Raw genomic sequence first — 22400 nt, forward strand, 5'->3', positions numbered from 1 at the left:
AGGAGAACAGTCTTAGAATCATCGAGGTCCCTGGCTCCTGATTCTTCCTTTAATCCTGGCTGTCAGTCACTGGAATGCACAGAGTAAATAGGGGACCCGAGATGAAAGGCAGGCACGAGAAACCTGAAATTTCCGTTTCTGTTTCTCAAGGTGGCCTGGGCTAAGTGCATTATATTGGAGGATCCCATCCTCCAATCACCGAGCAAATTATTAGGTAAAGCACCCTGGCTGGGAGATAGCACCATGCAGTGGTTATTGTAGTGGGCTTGAGTGTCAAACAGATTTTGAGTGTTGCACCCAACCTGACTCCTGGTAGCGCTGTGACCTTGGGCAAGTCACTTAAGCCTCAAGTGGCACAGCTTCTATATCTAGCAATAAATTATTCTTCCTGAAAGTGTGGTTGATGACAGCAGCCCTTTCCGTGCATCAGCCACCTCCCCCAGCGCATCTGTGATGCAGCTTTTCTGCCCTGAAGGTGCTCTTTCAGGTCCAGAAGCTTCCCTTAGAAGGAGGGGAGGCAGCGATGAGATGGGTTTGTAAGGGCTCTTTTCCCTTCATATCTGCCAGAGGAAGGACCTCCTTGAGTCCGCTCTGTAACACCCCTCCTCCCCGCCTTGCCTTTCTGGTCGCTACGCGGATGAGCCGCTGTAGAGCGAAGGCGAGCAAAAACCAAGCGTCTTCTTCTGTTTCTCTTCCCGGAGTTGGGGCGATGAGCCTGGCCCCGTGGGGCGTGTTTAGTTATATATTTACACCACTTGCTCGTTTCTCATCTCAGCAAAGTCCTGAATCTATCTCCAAGTACCCTCTACCGGCCTTTTGGAAGCAGCTCGGGATACAGAAGGAGAATCACATTTCTGAAATGAGAAAAACAAAAAACAAAACAAAACCCCCAAACCGTATAGTACTAAAAGAAGTCGTGCTTCTTCCTGCTTACGGTGACTGTTTACGAGAGGGAAGTCAGCGAGGCCCCCAAGAGGTCGCTGGTGGCGCAAGAACTGAGGCCAGATTGTAGGAAAAGGGGAAGGGCAAAAAAAAAAAAAACACCCAGAAACTTTCTTCCTTGTTTCGAATAATCGCCGCCCCCCCGCCCATCCCCCCCCTTCCAGGCAGAGGCGGTAACGTGACACCCGAGAGAAACCCGGAGACCCGAGCGGAGAGAGGGAGGGAAGAGGGAGGAGAGAGCGCGGCGGAGAGCCGGAGGGAGAAAGGGGAGGAGAAGGAGGAAAACCCCTGTCAAGGAGGTGGAGCGAGGGGATGGTGTCCGCCTCCCGTTCCTCCCTGCAGTTTTTTAGAGGAGCCTGAACCGGGACAAAACACGCCGAGACCGACAGACACAAAGCCGGGGGGGTCCACGCTGGCGCTGGAGGCGAGCCCCGGCGGCCGCGAGCGAGCCCGAGGCGCGGCGGGGCGCGGGGCACGGAGGCGCTAGCGGGCGCGGGCCGGGCGCGGGCAGCGCCGCCGAGCCGGGGCCGGGCACCTCGGCCGCTCGGGCCGCGGCGGCGGGGACCATGCCGAGGAAAGTCTCCTGAGCCCTGCAACTTCGGCCCCTCCCCGCCCCCACCCGGGCTGCCCTCGGCGCGGCCCTGCCCATGTGCAGCCGGCCGGCCGGGCTCTCCTCTTCGCAGGCGGATGGGTGACCTTTTCCTGGCACGGGCAGGCTGTGCGAGGCGGCGGAGCAGGCGATGAAGAAGAAGCAGCAGCAGCAGCAGCAGCAGCATCCCGGCGGCGGCGCGGATCCCTGGCCCCATGGGGCCCCTCTGGGGGGCGCCCCTCCCGGCCTGGGCAGCTGGAAGCGCCGGGTCTCCCTGCTGCCTTTCCTGCGCTTCTCCCTCCGGGACTACGGTTTCTGCATGGCCACCCTGCTGGTCTTCTGCCTGGGCTCCCTCTTCTATCAGCTCGGAGGAGGACCCCCGCGCTTCCTGCTTGACCTGCGGCAGTATTTGGGTAAGGAGCTGAGGCGGGAGCGAGGGCGGCGCGGGCCGCGCGAAGTTGCGCGGGGGGGAGCGGGGCGCGCCGGGCACTGTGGAGCTGCCCCCGCCGCTGCCTCCCCGAGGCTCCCCAGGTGGGACGCCCGCGAGCGCCCGTGCGGCGGCCCCGAGCGCCTGCTGCCTCCCGCGCGGCCGCCTCTCTGCGCCGAGGCGGGGGCGCCGCGGGGTGGACCTGCAGGGCAGGTACCCCGGGGCGGGGCGCTGCCTACCTTCCCCGCCTCCGCCACCGGCTCTGGGGCGGAGTGCGGGCGTGTGAGTGAGTGTGTACGAGTGTGTTTATATTCAGGCCCGGCCGAGAGAGGCGAGGCGAGGGGCCGCAACAGCCCCTCCGCGGCATTGTTAGTGACCACAGTCCCGTCCCGTCCAGCGCTCGGGGTCGCGCGGGGGGCATTAGCTCCTGCCCACGGCCCGTTCTGCGAATTCTGCCCCACGAGATCTCCCGCCCCCTGGCCTGCGTGGCCCGGGGCAGTTTTCAGGCTCCACGCTGTCCCTGAGCTGGCTTGTGCTTGGGGCACCCCCTGCCCACCCCGCCGTCCGCGGCGAGTCAGACGCGGGGAGCGGGGATCCCGGGCGCGCGTCACCCTGGCCAGCAGTGGCGCCTGCTTCGACTGAACGATCCTCAGCGCTGTGTGTCTCAAGTCTGAACTTTTGGCGGAGGTTGTGCACGGTTTGTTAGGAGCGACGCCGCCTATTTTTAGCAGAGGTAAGGAAGGAATGTGCGGAGAGAGAAAACAGCGGCTCCAGAGGGCGCGGGGAGAGCGGTGCCAGGGCCCAGCGAGCGTACCCCCAGGTCCCCGGTGCGCGCCCTGGCTAAGGGAGGATGCACATCTCTCACAAGTCTGTGGCCAGAAGAGGTCTTGCGGGGGCGGGATCCAGCTAGTCGCAAACGTGCACGGGGGATAAACCTAAGCCCCCTGGCCAACTTCCAGCATCTGCGTGACGGGAGCAAGTGAGCAAAAGGGAAGCCCCCGGAGCGTTGGAACCGTAATCGGCCGAAAGACTCCGGCGGCTGGAGGCTGCCAGCCTAACCCACAAAAATACCTTCGTCACAGAAGCCACAGGTCTAGATAGCACATCGCTTTCGAAGGAAAAAAGCCACTTCAGCAAAGTGACAAGTGTTAGAGGGTTTTTAAATGTACGCGCAGATAAAATAATGTTTTTTTTCCATGTAGAGAAGCTCAGATTTTAAAAGTTACACTTCTTTTTCAGTAGAAACTTTGGGGAACTACAGTTTTTGTAAGATGCTTTAGGGAAAATTAAAGGAAAATATTGCCTAAGAAGATTTGCAAAGGACAATCCTTAGCATCTTGTTTCTTAGAGGATCTGGGGTAAGATGCATTTTTGCTAAGGAGTCACCCCTTTTTTTGGAGTTCTGTATTTGGAAGTCTCACAGCTTCATAGGCTCTCACATTCCTGCTAGTACCACACAGGTCACGATTATTACCACTACCAGCAATCACTGTTAACTGGCACAAGGAGGGAAGTGATTTGGAAGCTTCGGAGTCTTTCTCCATAAATTCTGATGAGTTCTTCGTTGAGATTCTTTTTTTCTTCTTTTTCTTTTTTTCCTTTTTTATAAATTTATTTATTTATTTTTTGGTTGCATTGGGTCTTCATTTGCTGCTAGCAGACTTTCTCTAGTTGCAGCCAGCGGGGGCTACTCTTCTCCAGCAGGCTTCTCATTGCAGTGGCTTCTCTAATGGAGCACAGGCTCTAGGAGCCCGGGCTTCAGTAGTTGTGGCACACAGGCTCAGTAGTTGTGGCTCTCGGGCTCTAGAGCACAGGCTCAGTAGTTGTGGTGCTGTTGAAGTTCTTTGTAAGCAAAATATGGAGGCCAATGAGGTAGAGAAAGTACAGCAGATAGGGAAGGAAGACATCTGTGGTGTCCTCAGAAACACTTGGCTTTGGGCAGAGCACTTGGCTATGGGCAGGGCACTTGAACCACATGGGCCTCTGCTTTTCCGTAGGTAAAATTCTGGGTGGGACCAGATTGTCTTGGACACCTCCACTCAGCTCTTAAAATGTTATGGTTCTGATACCCCTCATGGGCCGGGGAACCTGGGAGGAGGAAGGAGCAAAAGCATGTAATGAGGCTAAAATCAAGAAACTGCAGTATTTAGCACGTCAGCCTCTTGAAAATTCAGCCAAATACGTATGGTATCCAGAATTTAGTGCTTTCATTATATATTTTAAAAAATGAGGCCTGATAAATTTGGGGGCTTAGTTGGTAGAAGGTAGAATTCACAGCATTCACTCAGGGAACCAGGAAGAACTGAAGGATGGAACGTTGCTCCTATTACTAACTCATCGAGTTGCTGACTGATGTAACGGGTTAAAAAATGACATCATTGTGAACTGAAAATAGGATACTCTTGGCCAAATTTTTTCCCTGTTGTTTCATTACGTAAACATAATGATTTTCAGGAAAGGTGGGCTTGTGGTCTTTAAGAGGGTCTAAAATATACCCTTAATAATATAAGGCCTAGGTATCTGCAGAATTAGCCTCCCCTTGTTTCCTCCATTCTATTATTTTAGTGTCTGTGAAAACAAAATTGTGGTTAGTAAACACATCCTCTCAATTTTCCTAGGTAGCCAATTTTGGAGGCAAGTATTTTTCTTAAATATAAGTTCATATAAAGTCAAAATTTCCCAAATCAAAATAATATTTATAGCAATATTCATCTTGACAGGATAGTATTTTTAATATACTTCTATAATATATTACATCTGACACATAGTAGCTACTAAATAAAATTTGTCAGAGTGATGACTGCACTTATTGTATCAAATAGGTAGTGTGATATTTAACATATTGAATATTGAATATTCTCACAGGAAAGAAATAGGACCATTTACTATAGAAGCTAACATTTATTGGGTATGTGCCAATCAGTTCACATGCAGAATGAAATTGTATCAGCACAGCAATGACATAGGTAAGTACAGCTGTTATTCCCATTTTTGATATGGGAGAAGGGAGGGCAAAGAAGTTCACTGACTTGCTGAAGGACACATAGTAAATAAAGCAAGATTTGAACCTACATCTGGCTGAATCAAGTACCCATTGCATTAGCACTACAAGGAGGGTAAGAGAAAAAGGAAATTGGGCCAAGATGTGTGAATCTGAAGAGCTGACTGGCGGAAAATGATCATGTTTATTTCCATAATTTCACTTTCCTTTTCTTGATGCTTTTACTTGGAGGATCCTGAGGGGCCAGCAGAGAAGGGGAGTGATTCAAGCCGCTGGCCTGCTCTTAACTGCACTTCCCTGCATTCATCTCTGTGACACTGCCTCCATGTACTGGGCAACCGAACTCTAAATTCCTAATTTCTCTCTCTCTTTCTTTAGCAGTTGTTCTCTGTCTAGGCCGGTAGTTCTCAACGTGTGGTCCCTGGACCTGCAGTGCCAACATGACCTGGACGCTTGTTACAAATGCAAATTCTCAGGTCTCATCCAAGACCTACTGAATGAAAGAGTCTGGACATGGGACCCAGCAATCTGTTTTAGCAAGTCTTCCAGGTGATTCTGATGCCGGCTTAAGTTCAAGAACATTGTTCCAGAGTCAAACATTGCTTTCAGGAAGTTTTCTGTGTATTTCAGAGAAGGAAGGGGGATGAGAGAGAGGAGATTGATAAAGAATTTTGAAAAAGATGAACATGGTTTCATTTTTCTAACTTCAACTTTTAAAAATGCATCTGCTTTGCTGCTTAAGACCCATTGTTTCAAGGGAAGGACCAGCCAACTGCTGCAGCCCCAGCTGGCTTTCGACTTTCTGAGGTTAGGAGATGCATGGGAGGAGGTGAAGGGGGGCAACCAGAAAGCATAGTGTGGGGGAAAAAGGGAAAAAGAGTCAGTAATGATGCTTTTTCTTCTCACAGGAACTGGGGTCAAACAGCTTCTTTTCTGTAGTCAGTTTGGGGAACGGCAACGTCTGTTCTTTTTTAAAGATCCTTTTTTGCTGCAACAGATTTGTAAAAAAAAGGAAAGTAAGTCGGGGAGGAAGGATATGCAGGTACAACTCATCTTGATTCTTTTCCTCTTTGAAATGGATAGAGGGAAGAGAGCATAAAACACACAATGGGGGAAATAGATGAATAGAGCAAATTGCTGTACTTAAACTTGGAGAACATAGTCTTTCCAGTTCAGTGAAATTATTTCGTTTGTTTTGAAGTGGCATTCAGACTGTGACTTGCTGTGGAAAACCAACCAAAATCAAATAAAATCTCTCACAGAAATTAGATTATGATGCAGCCTCTGCCAGTAGCCTCATTACTTATGAGCTGTGGAAATATCAAAAACTTGGAATAACACTCGTTACATCGATGTAAACTGAATAAGCCAGATGGCTTACTCCTTGATCCTGTACAACCAGCAAACTCTAATGATTTATCATCAAGACTTGGATATGTGATTTAGCCTTTATGGGAACTAAATCTGTTGGATTGATCTCAAGTTGATAGGCTTTCCTTTCCATTTTTAACTTACACTATTTAAAATGGAGATATACCACTTTAGTTTTCAGAATTGCCAGTCTTGAAATGTTTATTATATATGAGCATGGCAATTATGAGTCAAAAATAAAAGAGGAAGATGTAACTTCATTGAATTTGAAATTCTCTAAGTTTACATGAATCTAAAGGAAAATGTGAAAATTGAGGTCCAGACCTGTTACAAAATAGTTTCTCTGAATCTTAAAAGTCAAATTAATTTTCCTTCTGCACATCACGCATGGTTTAAATATAGTACTACAGGCCCTAGACAGCAATCTAGGAAATGAATGCATAAAATATGATGTTATCAATAGAAATTGTTGACATAAAAAGGAAATGACATTCTTGTTCATAGCTGCAAATTTATCTTATAGGGTTGGCTGGGGACACAGTAGCACTGTATTAGAGGAAGACAGAAAATGGACTTCAGCTATGGCAGACTGTTCTGTAAACACATAGCATGAATAGTGAAAAGCATTCCGTCTTGTAAACTGTCTTTAATGTAGACTTGTCTCAATATGAATTGTTTTAAAATACAGATAAATATGTATTATCTGGATACTGTCTTTCTTCGAATTCCCTGTCATGGATCCAGGTTTAAAACGCTAGTTGGTTTTGTATTTGAGCCTAGAATGAAAGTGCTCAAGGTTTTTGAGCCCCCAAAAGAAATAGTATCTTTTGCTTCCCTGGAGGGAAGCTGCAGAAGAAACTATTTGCCATGCAGCTGTACCGAAGGGGTCAGTGATGGACAGTGAAAAGGCATCTTATTTGACAACTGTAGCTGCTAGAATGATTAGAAATTGTCACTTGCTTTTCTTTTGTTTCCCCTTTGGAAAGAAGCAAGACTTGACCACAAATAAATTTTCTTTTACCTATATTTATTTTTATTGTAGAAACTCAACTTTAAGCAAACAGTGATATTCATAAACCCTTTTATTTGTCAGAAGTGGGGGCAGAAACATTAGCATTTCACCAATAATTCTTAGTTGCGAAAGTCAAAAGAATGTAGCAACTATTGTGCAAAAAAAGTTCCAAACGAAGCACATTTCAGTATATGCTATTAATTTTAAAAATAGCTTTATTGAGATATAATTCACAAAGCATACAATCACTGGCTTAAAGTTTTTAATAGTTTAATAGTTTTAAATTGTTTTTGGTATATTCCTAGATAAGTGAAACCATGATTATAGTCACTTCTAGAACATTTTCATCACCAAAAAAGAGAAACCTCATTCCCCTTAGTTATCCCTTCACTATTCCTCCATCTCCCCAAGCCCTAGGAACTAATTTGTTTTCAGTCTCTCTAGATTTGCCTCTTCTGGACATTTCATAGAAATGAAATCATGTCATACGCGGCCTTTTGTGCCTGACTTCTTTTACTTAGAACACTGTTTTCAAGGTCATTCACATTGTAGCATGTATCAGTGCCTCATTCACTTTTATGGCTGAACGTTTTTCCATTGTATGGATATACCACATTTTGTTTATCCATTTTTCTGTTTCCCAACATTTCAGTTGTTTCTATCTTTTGGCTGTTGTGTACAGTGCTGCTGTGAACTTTTGTGTATAAGTTTTTGTATGAACACCTGTTTTCTGTTCTTTTAGGTATCTTATACCTAGGAGTGAATTGCTAGGTCATATGGTAATCCCATGTTTAATTTATTGAGGAACTGCCAAGCTGTTTTCCACAGTGGCTGCACCATTGTCCATCCCCACCAACAATATATGAGAGTTCCAATTTCTCTACAACCTCACCAACACTTATTTTCCAATATTTTGACTGTAGGCATCCTAATAAGTGTGAAGTGGCATCTTATTGTGGCCTTTTTTTTTTGCATTTTCCTAATGATTACTGATGTTGGACATCGTTTCCTGTGCTTGTTGGCCATTTGTATATCTTCTTTGGAAAAATGTCTGTTCATACCCTTTGCCCATTTTTGAATTGAGTTATCTTTTTCATTTTGAGTTTTAAGTACACGTAAATAAATTCCTAACGATTGATTGAACACAAAGACCTCTTTAAAAGCATCTTGGGGGTCTTGTTTTACAGTTTGAATAGTTACACACTTTGTATTTAGCTCTAATATATGAAAATTCATAAATAGGTATTACTTAACTATTTTACAGATGTCACAAAAATTATTGTGCCTTATATGTGGAAAATGACTGTAGTTGATCTTGAACAGCAGATTATAGTACAATGTATGTGAGTATTCTGTGTTCACTAGAATGGAGCTGACGAGCTCTGGGCGGGGAAAACATTTAGGTACGTTATGTTCTTATACGATGTACTGTGAGGCTACCAAGGAAATCTTGAGCATTCTTATAAAATTGGAATTCATATGCAGTTCATTTATATTCATGTTGTGGTATAATATGCAGGAAAAGTGCATAATCCTTCAGTAAAATAAGTTAGGAATTTTTAGGAAGAAAAATTTTTTTCCAAAAGTGTTAGAAATTTTTAGTAGGTTTTAAAAATATATATTACCAAAATAAGAAGCTTTAAAATAGGTACAGTCAATTCCATGCTGCCTGGTAAGAAAGTCAATTTGAATAATTTGTAACACTCTCATATTAAAAATTATCAGGGAGCCAGATAGCAGTTTAGTGTGGAGAGTATGTTGCACCTCTCAGTCAGTCTCAGGTTTGATAGCGGTGGTCTGTAATTTCCCAAAGATAGCCACTGGTTTGTTTTTCTTCTCTCACTGCCTGCCTTTGCTTCTGCTATTGCCTTTTTATTGATGGTTAAGGAAGCTCAAATTCCAGTTGATGATCTCTGAACTCGTGTAGTATTTATTCCATGATCACTTTTGAAGTTTTGACATTCTACCATGTATTGTGATAATTTGTGGCCAAGCTCCTTGAAAGGAGGAAGCTCATTCAGTGCTTTCTATCTCTACTCTGACACCTCTCCTGGGTGCTCCACACGAACCCTTAGGAAGTATCTGTTGATTCAGTGTATTTGCTAAGCAGACTATTCTTTACTAGGGTTCCATGTTCTGCTTTGTTTTGTCCTTATTTAGGCAGAGAACATGAGGAGAGGGGTGCCAGGAAAGACTCAAGCCAGTTGATTCTACAACCCACCTCTTTCTGGCTGTTTGAGGTATATGCTCCAAGCAAAGATGTTAAAACCGCTATGACATATAGTTCGACAAAGATTTCCTTCAGTGCATGGGGATCATTGCCCACCTCGTACCTGTGGGGATGTGGAGTTTCATTGATGGAGCTTTCCCTGTAATTCAGAATGTCTGCAGTCATTCTGGAGATTTGGCTGCATGCTAGAATTCAGATTTCTTGTTTCTTGTCATTTTCCTGAACCCTAAACCAGTTGTTTTGGGAGTTTGAAGAAACAGTTTATCTCTTGCTCTAGGTCAACATCTTCTTTAGGTAGCAATTTGTGTTAAATTAACTAGTACGTTTCAGGCATGACTTTGAGTCTTTAAGGAGATGAGGCCGTAAGATGATGCGGTTCTTAAATAGTGACTGAGGGGATTTTAACCTAGAAGGGCAAAATGATAGATTATAAGATTAAGGCTCAATGCACGAACCCATTGACCCTTGTTTAATAAAAGATGTGGAAATAACCTTAAGCCATGGCCTTGATTAATTCTTACTTCATTCAGTGATAGATGATTTAAATGACCATTTACATAAAACTGTAACATATTTCTGGAAATACCATTGATTTTTTTCTAGTTCAGAGGGTATGACACTATAGTCTTGATGAAAATCAAAATGAAGGTGTTCTGAAACATATACCTAAATTCCTTTGTTCATTCAGCAAATAGTCATTGAAGGCTGTGGGCCAGAAGTGTCAGATACTGCAAAGCACACGGGTTTTAGAGCAGAGATCTGGGTGTGAATCACTGTGCTACCACTTATTAGCTGGGAGAACTTGGGCAATTCTCTTAACTTCCCTGAACCTCAGGTGTTTTGTTCTATATGATGGGATTAATAATCGCTATTTCATAAAGTACTTATCTAACTCAAGGCCTGGCATTCAATTTCAACAAATGCCAATTTTCTCACCTTATTCTTTGCTTCTCTCAGACCCCCTTTCCTTTTGGAACACACACGCTTGCACACACACACACTCATACAAACCCACATACTAGGGGAGTATGCAAATTCATTGATGGTTTGCTTCCATGTGAAAGAACCATTTTACCCACGAAATATGAAATTACTGAATCAGCATTTTTGTGGCTTATCTTGTCACCCTCACCCTCAAGCTGGTGAGGGCTCTTCGACAGCTGACAAGCTCCAGTCATTTGCCCTGTTAACGCTACACACACAAAACTTTCTGTTTCTCAGCCCCTCTTCTGGTTCCTGGAAACAATCTTTTAAAAACACATTCTTTGCACAGCCTGCTTTCCTCTGTTTTGAATTTACCCACACTTCCCTCTGCCGCCCCTGCATTCACAAAATAAAAATAGCTGTACTGAGGGAGTATGGCTCACTCTCTGGGGTTGCCCCCACCTTCTAGGACTGGACTGGTGATCTACATAAGTCAGACCTTTGCGAACGATCACAGGGCCAGGCATATACTGGGACTGCTGCTGGAGTTTCTCCCACTTGTGATAGAACTACCAAGTCCAGTAGTCTAGCCACTGTTTTTTCCTCTGGTTCCCTTTTCCCTTCCTTTGGAAGTCAGGGCGAGAGCAGTGAACCAAAGTAGCGGATCGTGTCTTTGTCAAAAGGCTGCTTCTGTTTTCCTTTCTCTTCACGTGGCCTTGCCCTGCCCAGCCTCTGAGTGTTGGGGCAAGCCAGAGCCACAGGGCCATTACCCTCAGATGTGGCTGGTCACCCAATTTCTTGAGAAATTGAAAGCACATGGGATTTTACATTATTTAAGAGGAAGTTAAATTTTATCTAGGGAAACCATGACCTTGCAACTCCTGCACAGAGCTTCCTGTTTTGACACGTAGGCTGTTTGACACAAATGCCTTCTCGCTGGACAAGCAGAACTGTCAGGCAAAGCCATGCGGGTTGCTGGAAGGGGCAGTGGACCTGGGTCTGGAGGGAGTCCCCAAATAGTTCAGTGGTCGGTGCTGTTAAGTCACATGGGCCTCCTAAGCCTACGTTTCTTCACCTCCAAAATGAAGACGTTTGATTCGGTCCCGGCTTCTCAATCGCTTTTCTTTCCTAGGACCCTCAGCAGCAGCAGCAGCAGCAACAGTTTCCACGTGGTCTTGATGGTCTGTCTGGGAACATGTCCCACTGGCCAGGAGTGGCAGAATGGGCGTGGCTCTGGGGTTCTTTAAAGAAGCTTTCTAGGTGATGGTGCCTCTTTTTTCATTCGAATGACTGAATTAGGTGCTTTCTAAGGTCCCACCTACTCCTAAAATCATGTGTTGAAAGAGTTAAGAAGCTGTTTAACTGTAGCAACTGAAAATATAAAGTATTTCCTTTGGAGCCAAATGTTTATGTAAAAGATGGCAGAAGTCAAGTGGCTAAGGCAAGTAGAATATGCAAAAAAAATTTAGGCCGTCATTGTCAAAAGTCTTAATCGTTGTTTCATTTTGTTTTGGTTTGCTTGGTTTTGATCTTAACTAAAATTTGCAGCACTTCCCCCCACCCCGTCCCCTCTCCTGTCATCAGTTTGCTCCAGCCTATCTGGACAATAAGGAAAGGATCTTGCTCCAGAAATTGTGGGAAGCAAAAATGTCCTTAGGAAGGCAGAGGGAGAGAGAAAGCCGAGTAAGTCCTGGCTTTCCAGAATTCAAAGTGTAACAGTGTGATAGGAAGAAAGAAAGAAAACAAATAGGGATGAGAAAGCTGTGTTTTCAAAGAGGATTCTTACAATCTCTGCCCAGCTGCCTGCTGCTGGGCATCCCATTCTGTTGTGCACAGCCCCAGTGGCTGAGGGAATTCACAGAGTGTGGCAGGCTTCCCTCTACTTCTGCTAGTGCTTCTGGGAGTCACGCAGAGTAGTCTATTGGACTTCATCATCTTTCAGAAAATTGAAGGTATGAAGATGACTGTAATGCCCCTTGCCATAAATCTTGTCCAGAAAAATAGACCTATCTTCCAGTTCCTCATCTGAAGTTGCTTTCAGATGCAGAAAGCACAAACAATAAACGAAAAAAAACGACATAAAAGTGAAACCCTCTGAACAATAACATCCCATAAACAAAGCAGAAAGACCCAGATTGGAGACAGATGTTTCTGTAGGAAATGAGATTAATATGCAGATGTGTAAATGATCAATAAATCAATAAGGAAAGGAGAATTTATGAGCTAAACGGTCAAGGCATATGGGCAGGCAATTCACTGAAGAGCAAACACAGCTGGCCAATAAGCACATGAAAAGATGAAATGATTTTCATTCCCTTATGCATCTTAATCACTTTCCTCTGTCTGTACGGCCCTTCACTGGTCTGTAGAACTGAGGAACTTTCCAGTTCCCTTTGCTGGTGAGCCTCCTTTATGGAGAGGAGTATCAGAAGTGACTCTCTTCTAAACTGTCTTCTTTTGAAATGACTGTGCCACATCCACCCCTGTTCTGTAATTATGGCAGGTGACTGGAGCCGGGGGTGGAGGAGGGGTGCAGCTCTCTGGACTTACATTGGTCCCAAATAATAAGTCTTGCTGAGTTCTTGGTGCAGCATTTGTGTTGATCTCCCACCTGAGATGCCCCTCTCCACCCTCAGAAGCACTGCCAACAAGCCACTCCCAGTTCACAACAAATAGCACTGTGCATTCTGCCGTGTTTCCCTCCATCCCCTGAGACTTTGCTGAGTCTGTAAGAAGCAGAGGACAGAAGGAACTGACGCGGTGCTTAGAATGCAGCATCTTGCCTGGAAGTATTTTCTCAGTATTCCAGAGAACAGTGGAACTGACTCATCTGGTTGGAGTTTTACAGAAATGTGATTGCAGATTTTTTTTGCGACTTCATTCTGCTTTAGTGTCAAAATTCAACCAACGATGTGCCAAAAAATTGTGTGTAAAATCACATACAGATTTAGACACTTCAAGAGGAAGTTATTTTTACCACAATGGGGAAGAAAACAGAAAGTGATGATTGGCAGAGAAGCCAAGGCAGGGCTGAGTCAGGAGGGGAGGCTGGGGCACGCCTGCATCTCCAGGCTTGCCAGACTGGCCTGGGGATTGTGGTGTGGTCCTCTCTTAGCAGGTCGAGTGAGGAGTTCCGGTGTGGAAGACCTGCCCGGAGGAGGAGGATGTTGACATAACCTCTGCGTGTGATGCCAGCTTAAGCCCTGTGGGGTTAACGTTGGTTCCTCCTGAAAATGTGTGTGTGCGCTCCTGAGCGCCTCCATACAAGCCGCTCTCTAACTGAGAGCTACGTAGGACATGGAGGTGAAAATGGAGGAACAGATTCTCGAAAGCTCTGTAAATATGAAAACCAAATGGCGCAGTGTCTTTAGTTTGCTTTAGCAGATGACAGGATTGAGGTCGTATTATTTTCTTTGCTTGCGCTTTTCCCAACTCAGAAGGCTGCTCTTGTTTGCTTACCCAGCGGAGATCCAAGGCCTTATGGAGTCTGAAATGTTTGTGGTTAGGTTCTTCTAGGCCTGCTGTGAGATGAAGAGGTTCCCAGAAGTTAAAGGGAGGAAGAAAGAAATATGTGTTAGCATTCATAATCTCTTATCTTTTTTAATGCTCTTTTCACCTGGGCAAAGGAAGTCTACAGCTACCAGTTAGTGATAACATTTTGAGTATCTTGAGTTTGTAGCTTAATGGTGGACTTTTCAAATGCATTTGGACAAAGCTTTACTCAGCCCTTCTGTTTTTTTTTTTTAATTTTTATTGGAGTATAGTTGCTTTAAAATGTTATTTTAGTTTCTGTTGTATAGCAAAGTGAATCAGCTATACATATACATGTATCCACTCTTTTTAGATTCCTTTCCCATTTAGTCACCACAGATCATTGAGTAGGGTTCCCTGTGCTAAACAATAGGTTCTCATTAGTTATCTATTTTATACATAGTAGTGTATATATGTCAATCCCAATCTCCCAGTTTTTCCCACCCCCCCCCACCCTTAGTAACCGTAAGTTTTTTCTCTACCTCTGTGACTCTATTTCTGCTTTGCCAATAAGTTCATCTGTACCGTTTTCCTAGATTCTACATGTAAGCGATGTTATATTTGTTTTTCTCTTTCTGACTTACTTCACTCTGTATGACAACCTCTAGGTCCATGCATATCTCTGCAAATGGCACTATTTTATTCAGGCCTCCTTGTGTCTTGCTCTCTTGTTCCTTATGGCTGGGGAGGGCTGTGTACCTTTCGTGCACCTGTGTCTTGAAATGTGCAGTTAGGATGGTGCCACTCTGTTTGTGACCTGAACTCTGGCATCAAAAGTGTGGGTGTGGGCACATTGTTAGGTGTGCTCCCTAGCTTGGATAGGAAGAATCTACTAGAACACACTTTGATTATTGGGCGGGCTTCTACTTTTGTTTTTCCTTTCTTTGATGGCATAATGCATTGCTGTTTCAAAACGTAGTTCCCCTTCACCAGATTTTTCCCGGCCACCTTGTTGGAATGATAGGTGACTTTTTGATAATTTCGGAATAAGTCTTCCCCCCAAGGCTTATACTTCATTGAAGTTTCACATCCATGAGACTTAAAGGATCAGCGAACATGTGTTTTCCCATTGCTTTCACGTGCCTGCCCTCCTTCCCATTTGGCTTGGCAGCCGTCCTCTCTGTCATCTCTTGCACCTATTCAGGTTCGTTCCTTCAACAAGTGTTCATCAGACTCCAGTTATGCCCTGGCTGCTGGAGGCAATATGACTCATAACACTGTCCCTGCCCTTGGGGGGCTACTTTCTTTGAGGAGGGGCTGAGAAGGACTTCGGATAAACGTAAAGAGAAAGGGACCTCTGGGAAGCTACAGGAGGAGAGTAAGAGCAGGGATTAGATCTGCCTGGCCGTGATTAGGCTAACGATCTCTTTGGTTAAGATCCTGTTTATGCCAGTAGTTAAGGGGTTCTCAAATCTGGCTGCATGACAGAATTACCTGGAGAGCTTTGGAAAATACTGATTTTCATTCATTTGTTCAGGGCTAGGGCCTGGGCATCTGTATTGGTTTAAAGCTCCCCATGCAATGCTGATATGCAACCAAACCGGAGAACCTCTGTAGTTGGTAGATGGCCTGATAACTTTGTATGTGCGTTGACTCCTCTTGTGATACTATTTAGAGATGCTTCACTTAGCCCGTAATCTTTTATTTGGCTGTGACTTTAACATTTTAGCTTTCAGCTTCTTTATACTAGCTCTTCTCAAACTTTAATGTGCGTTCAAATCCTCTGGGAATTTGTTAAACTGTAGATTCAGGTGCAGTAGATGTGGGGTGGGGCCTGAGATTCAGCGTTCCCAACAAGTTCCCAGTGTCACCGGTGCCCCAGTTGGAGGACCACACTTTGAGTAGCAGGGGTCTACACTCTAGCATTGAATGTAATTAATATTGTACTTGTAAACAGACAAATGAGTGAGGGTTCATCCTAGCCCACTAAAGATCTGTGCTATTAAACATTTTATAAATTTCTTTTAATTGAATTCTCATTGACCAATGTGTTCAAATTTAAGAACATTGGATTTTTCTTAAGGATCACACACTTACCTGATTAATGTTTAAAAATGTCTGCTTTTATAATTTCTGCAGTCCATAGTATTGAAATGCAGGCTGTTTGGAGATTTGGGAACACACAGATTTGACCTAATGTCAAGTTCATTAATAAGCATAGGAAGTTAAACAGTTGGTCTTGTATGTAAAGTTTCTTCAAATAGTTATTGCACATTCTTACACTGCTTTAAATTTTAATGATGTCAGAATTCATTCCCAAGTGTCCTATGTCCTATTATCCAAACACTCCAGGTGAAGTTTCTTGTTGTTTTGTTATTGTTGTTGTTTTTTGTTTTATTTTTGTTTTTTAAATTTTGTTTTGTTTGTTTTTATGGTCAGAGCAAATAATTGGATATAAATAAAACAAATAATTAGAATGGCTCAATGTAATGTTTTGAAAACACAATTTTAATAAATAATGAAAGCCCTTACATGCTCGTTGTAGAAAACTGGAAAGTAGAGAAAAAAGCACAAAGAAGAAAGTAAAAAGCATGTTAATTCCTTTACTCAGAATGGCTTTGGTTTGGTTACATGCTTCCTCTATTCAGCAGTATCACAAATGTCATTCCCTGTCATTGGAATTTTTCAGCAACATTGGTTTTCATGGAGGCTGAGTTTCTTATGAAAGTACAATAATCCTAGCAAGGCCTTTTGATATTTAGCCTATTTCCAGTTTTTCATGATTCTATGTAAAGCTGTGATGAACAGTATTAAATTTTTGCACATTTCCCTACTTCCCTGGGAGAACTTCCTAGACTTGGAATTGCTGAGTTAAAGTATGCACCCATTTAAAAGTTGCTTTTAGTACAAATTGCCATATATTTTGGTGTATTTCACTAGCAGTCTGTTTTGCTCATATTTTACAAGCACTGGATATAATCTTATAAAATGCCTCACCCATTCAATTGGCGAAAAAATGATATTTTAAGCTCTAATTCACATATGTTTGAGTATTAGTGTAATTGAACAATTTGACTATGTTTTGGGAATTACAGTTTTACTCTTTCCCATTTTTTTCCCTATAGATGTGCTCTCTTACTAATTTTAAGAATTCTTTAAAGATGAAGGGTATTAACCCTTTACTGTACATGAAAATGTTTTTTTATTGCCTTTTAGTTTTTAAAATCTGTTTCTTTTATTTTTCCTTTATGCTAATGTTTTTTATTTATTATTTTTTCTTTGCTTTTATGCTTAGAAAGACATTGTATCCTGTCCCTACATTTTCTTCTAGTTCCTTGGTTGTTTCACTTTTTCATTTACTTTTTGCATCCATCTTGATGTCAGTTACCCAATAGTTTTGAAGGTCTAGCTGGGGACAAAGTCATACCCGAATGATGTCATTCTTAACATTAAATTCAGTTTTCAAACATTGACATTGATTTTGAGCTTAACTCTTTTTAGAGGATTTGAAACCCATGCTTGCCATTTAATTACTAACCTTTTTGTGGGTGCAATGGCTTCTGAGGCCATCCTGTCCTCCCAGGAAACCCTGTGCCTGGGCTTCTTCTCCTGCTGCCTCTGCCAGCGGAGGTCCCCCGGCTTGCAGCCCACTGCCATTGTTTCTGGAGTGAACTTTTGTGTGTCAGTGGATTGTGTAGTGGCTGGCTAGGCCAGGCAGACACGACCGCTCTCCCTGCCCACCCTGCCTGAGTTGCCTGTGTGAGTACCGGACTAGGCAGATTTAGAGGTCTTGGCCTCTTGGATTTCTTTCGTGTCTCTGGAACAAAAAATGAGCACCCCCCCCCCCCCCCCAGACACATGCATCCTTTTCCGTTTAGCTAGAAACCTTAGGGGGCTGGTAATAGGTGAGCTCCTCGTCGACAGCCTGGCTTGACCAGCCCTCAGCTCTTTGCAGCACCTTGTAATGAGGGCAGCACTCTTTTAAACATCATTTTATAAGCAGCTAGATGATAATAAGTTGTTTTGTTCCTGTGTGTTGTTATTCTTTTTAATGTTTATAAAATTCAATGGACCACGATTTGAAAACACAGACATTTAAAGGCCAACCATATGGTCTTATAGAGAGCTACATCTTTTTTTTGGAAATCACATTTCTTCTGTGAATTTGCCTTTAACAGGATGTTTAATATTACAAGAGGCAGTGTAGTGTAAAAGAGCATTGGGCTTCAAATCAGAAGTCCTCTGTTTGAGTCCTGGCATTGCCAGCGTGCAGCTGTGTGACCTTGGGTAATTCACTTAACCTCTCTGAGTCTCCATTGGAACTTTAGAGGGACTCTTTCTGTTCCAGAACAACAACCACTAGATTATAAAGAGAATGCTATCTGCTACTCTGCTGACTGGAATACTGTGAAAATTTGCATTTTTAATATCTGCTAATACACATCTTCATTTTAATTATCCAGGCAGAAGCCTAGCCAGAGCAGGTGGCACTCCAGAGTGTAGGAGCCAGAGGGATGTTACTTACTGTAGGATGTGTGTGTGTTGTGTAAACAAACAAACAAACACATCCATCAAAATTCTGTCTCTAGGCATTCACAAACAGTGGTTATTTGTTGTGGGTATTCTTGCCCTTTCTGTAATTTACAGTTTGTGTATAGGAAGAAGACCTCCAAAGATCATGTAAATTACATTTTAGTCTATTGAATATTTTTATTCTTTGAAAGAATATTCTTGAAAAGAATAGTTTGATACTTAAAGCTTCTAAAACATTTACCCTGTGATCACTTGATAAGATTTTAATTTTTCAATTTTTTTTCAAAATTGAGTGTGCCAAAGACATAAATATTTTCTCAAGAGCTACTAGTCTAGTCTCTGATATAGATGTATTAATTCATTACTTTCATGTATGTATTTGTAGTAGTAGAGATTCATTCACGTCCCTTGGAAAGCATAGGGGGGAAAATAGTGAGAAGGGGAGGGCTTCATGGAAGAAGTGACACGAGCTGGGTGTTGAAGCATAAATAGGAGTTTGCCTGACAGAGATGTGGGAAAAGGGGATTCCGGAAAGAAGGAGCAGCACTGGCAAAGGCAAGCCAGTAGGCAAAATTGTGGCCCCTTTGAGTCCATTGAGTAGTTCAGGTGGCTGGTGAGAGACTGTGACAGGGAGAGGGGAAGTGGGGGTTGCTACAAGGGAGGTGTCTAGGGAAAAGAATAGATTGTAAAGGAACTTGTATATTATACTAATTGGCAAGCAATGGGGAAACCACTGAACATTTTCAGATGCCAGTGTGATAGCAGATTTATTTTTCGTGAAGTTAGCTCTGGAAACAGAAAGCCATGGCAGAGCCTAAGCAGGTGTCTGAAATGGTCCTCAGATTTGAATGGTGTTTTAAAGATCAAAAAGTACTTGCACACGTTATCGAACCTGCTTCTTTACTTCCCGAACTGTGAGTGTTAAGCTCGGTTTGCAGGTGAGGAACCTGAGCCCAGGGATGTTCGAAGGGCCCTGAGTTGCTCCGCTGGTGGGGTGGGGAGAATTTTGCATCCAGTTTGGGTCTGCTCAGGCCCCAGGGATCTCTTCCTTTTCACCCCATACCATATGGAAGCATATTTCAACAAAAGTACTCAAGTGTTTTTCTGACTCTCTTAGCTCAAACTTTCAAAGTACTTTTAATCTTGATAAAGAAAGCTTGACAGGAAAATTAACTTAACTCTTATCCTGAAGGTGTTTATTTAGTATACTGTAGTCACGTTGAGTTGCCTCTTTGCTGACATTTTCCTGTGATGATAGCGTTCTACAAGTTGATGGTTTATTTTCTTTGATTAGCTGAAATGGGAAGGCTAATCCTCCCCGTGTTTTTATTAGGGTAGGTTATAACATATCTTGATTTTATATTTCAATTATTTCAGTAACTTTGATCACCCCATTTTGTTATAGATTAAGTTGGCATTTAGACTATAATTTCTTGCTGTTTTAGAAATGACATTTCACTGTGTATGGCAGGTTTATTTTCTCTGCAGCCTTATTGAAGACTCTTTAGAAGTGACTCCATTTATGTCTTACCTGAAGTTCCATATTCTGGGGCTGTTGGTCTCACATTCTGAGTGTAGCTCTTCATAAAACAGTTCAGCTCTTCCGACACCTGCTGGTTGTCATCTGGCCCCACCTGTGCTGCCACCTGCTCTGTGACATTTAAAGCAAAATGGTCTGATTGTTTTGTTTTTGTTTTTTTAACCAGAAACAGGTTTCTAAATTTCCAATTTTGTTAAAACACAATTGGAGGAGAGGAGTTCAGGTCACAAAAACATTGAACTGTGCTAAGATTGTGGTGCGTGGGTAGATAGTCCTTGAAATGACTTTTTGACCCCTTGAATTTCAGGACATCTTTTTAGAGAAGAGACAAAGGGAAAAAAGCCCAGAGAGATGCTCCATGCCCTGAGTGAGACTATGTGAACTTGCCCAGGGTGTGGTACTTATTAGGTGATAGATGTTTATTAAGGTAATTAGAACATGTACCTGGAATGAGAGAGTTTTTGTAGCTGAACATTAAATATATATCTGAATTTTCTGGGGAGGCCAGGGCAAAAAAAGGAATAAAATGTGTCATGTTGTCATTATTTAGTGTAAGAAGCATAGGTATTCATTGGGAAAGGGTGGCCTGTCTTTTCCTACCTTCAACTTAGACAAGAAATTGATTTGATCGTAGAGTATTAGAATAGACAATATCTTCTACGGTATTTTTTTCCCCAAAAGCGAAATGCTCTTCTTGAGGCTGTGCCATACACTAGCCCTTTATAAAAAGTGAAAAGTGTGCTATAAAATCCCTCATCAGCAATGGCATTTCCCTGGGGAGTGAGCTGTCACAGGTTAGGTGTCTTGCTTTTCAGTGGGCTTCTGCGTTTAGAAAACGGGTTATTGAACCTGGCCCCGATTGTTTTCTCTCAAGTATCAGTTTCTTCGGGCTTGTATTTGGCAAGAAGGGGAGAGCAGTCTTTGGAATGATGTGCTGGAGTGCAGAGCTTCAGTGTGGCTGAGTGAGTCTGCGTGTCGAGATGGTGGGTGTTCAGGCAGCAGGAGCAGAGGTTGGGTTCATTCACCCTCCCTTGGGCTGAGCAGGTGGCTTGGGATCTGCTGGGCCTGCTGGGGGCCTGGCCTTGGATGGGACCCTCCTACACTCTCAACATCATTCCTGATCCGCAGGAATCAGGCTCTGGCAGCTGAGATCTGGGCCAGGATCTTACTCAGAGGGAGAAGTTCTGAATAAACATATTTTGAATACCTTAATGCCTGATCTCTCAAAGGCCTTTTCAAAAAAAAAATATTTGTCAATGAGGAAATGGAATTCATTTGACTAGTATTTCTTTTACAATGTTAATAATAATAACTATTATTATTGAGGACCCGTTTTTCCAACTGAGCAAACTTCTGTTAGTCTTGCGATAGTTTAGACCCTCTTGAGTACATGATCTCACAACGTCTGAGGAACTGAAAAAATCATAGAAAATAAAGCATATTGGGAAATCAACTATAAAGTAGGTTAGAATTGGGGACTTTAAATTTCTTTCTATATCTTTTAATTTCATTCAAATCTATATGCTGTAGAAAATGCTTATTTTTTTAATGCTTGGAATAAGATGACGTGTATTAGGAGCCTAGTTTTTTTTTCGAATGTAAATGAGGTAAGTGGAAACACCGGAAGACTGTTTTATACACACACCTACACAGACACAGACAAACACACACACATATTTTTTTGTGCACTAGAAAAGGTGAATATTCAAGACCTTTACATTGGGTGACATTTGGTTTAAACATTTTTGCAGGACATCCATATTTTCTATTTTGGGCACTGTGTGCGCAAAGACTTTCCAGGAGGTACTGAGCAGGGATTGTCTGAGAGAATCAAATTCTCAGTCGTCCGCTGCCCAATTATTCTTTTATAAAATCGATCTCCCTGAGAACCTGTCACACCGGCTGTCCTTTCCCACGCTTCCCCTTGACGCCCTCCCCTGACTTTGCGTGAGTCTTGCTATGCTGGGTGCCAAACACCATCAGGTGCTAAAGGAAGAATTCAAAGGCTGGTGTTAAGGAAATGAATGCCTAGTGAAAGTAATAAACCTTTTTCCAAATCAGGAGGTTTCAGTTCTTTGTTTTCAATGAAAGTGAAGGAGTGCAAGTTATCAAGGAATCAGGTTATTCAAGGAATCCAGTTATCTCCTCAGGTAGATGATCCACAGATCACTATGCGCTTCAGAAAGAAGTTAAAGAAGTGAGTGGCAGGGCAATAATATAACTCTTCCTTTTCCTCTCTGCTGCTCTGTGAGCAAGGCTTCTCCGTGTTACACTTATTAAAGTGAAAAATAGGAACAGAAGTGAAATAAGTAAAGTTCCGTTATAGATACATTAAGTAGGTAAATACCATAGCCCTGTTC

At 43.1% G+C, this 22400-nt stretch overlaps 1 protein-coding gene across 2 annotated transcripts in view; it reads left to right on the forward strand.

Moving 5' to 3' along the window:
* The first annotated feature begins 1475 nt into the window (after positions 1–1475).
* UST (uronyl 2-sulfotransferase) overlaps positions 1476–22400 on the forward strand; it is a 296603-nt gene continuing 275678 nt past the window's right edge. For both annotated transcript variants that reach the window (XM_057738680.1, XM_057738681.1), the window contains exon 1: positions 1476–1944. In XM_057738680.1, the coding sequence (XP_057594663.1) occupies positions 1683–1944 (262 nt within the window). In that variant the 5' untranslated portion in view covers positions 1476–1682. The remainder of the gene's footprint in view (positions 1945–22400) is intronic.

The sequence above is a fragment of the Hippopotamus amphibius genome, chromosome 6 (assembly GCF_030028045.1).
Source record: "Hippopotamus amphibius kiboko isolate mHipAmp2 chromosome 6, mHipAmp2.hap2, whole genome shotgun sequence".
Lineage (NCBI taxonomy): Eukaryota > Metazoa > Chordata > Mammalia > Artiodactyla > Hippopotamidae > Hippopotamus > Hippopotamus amphibius.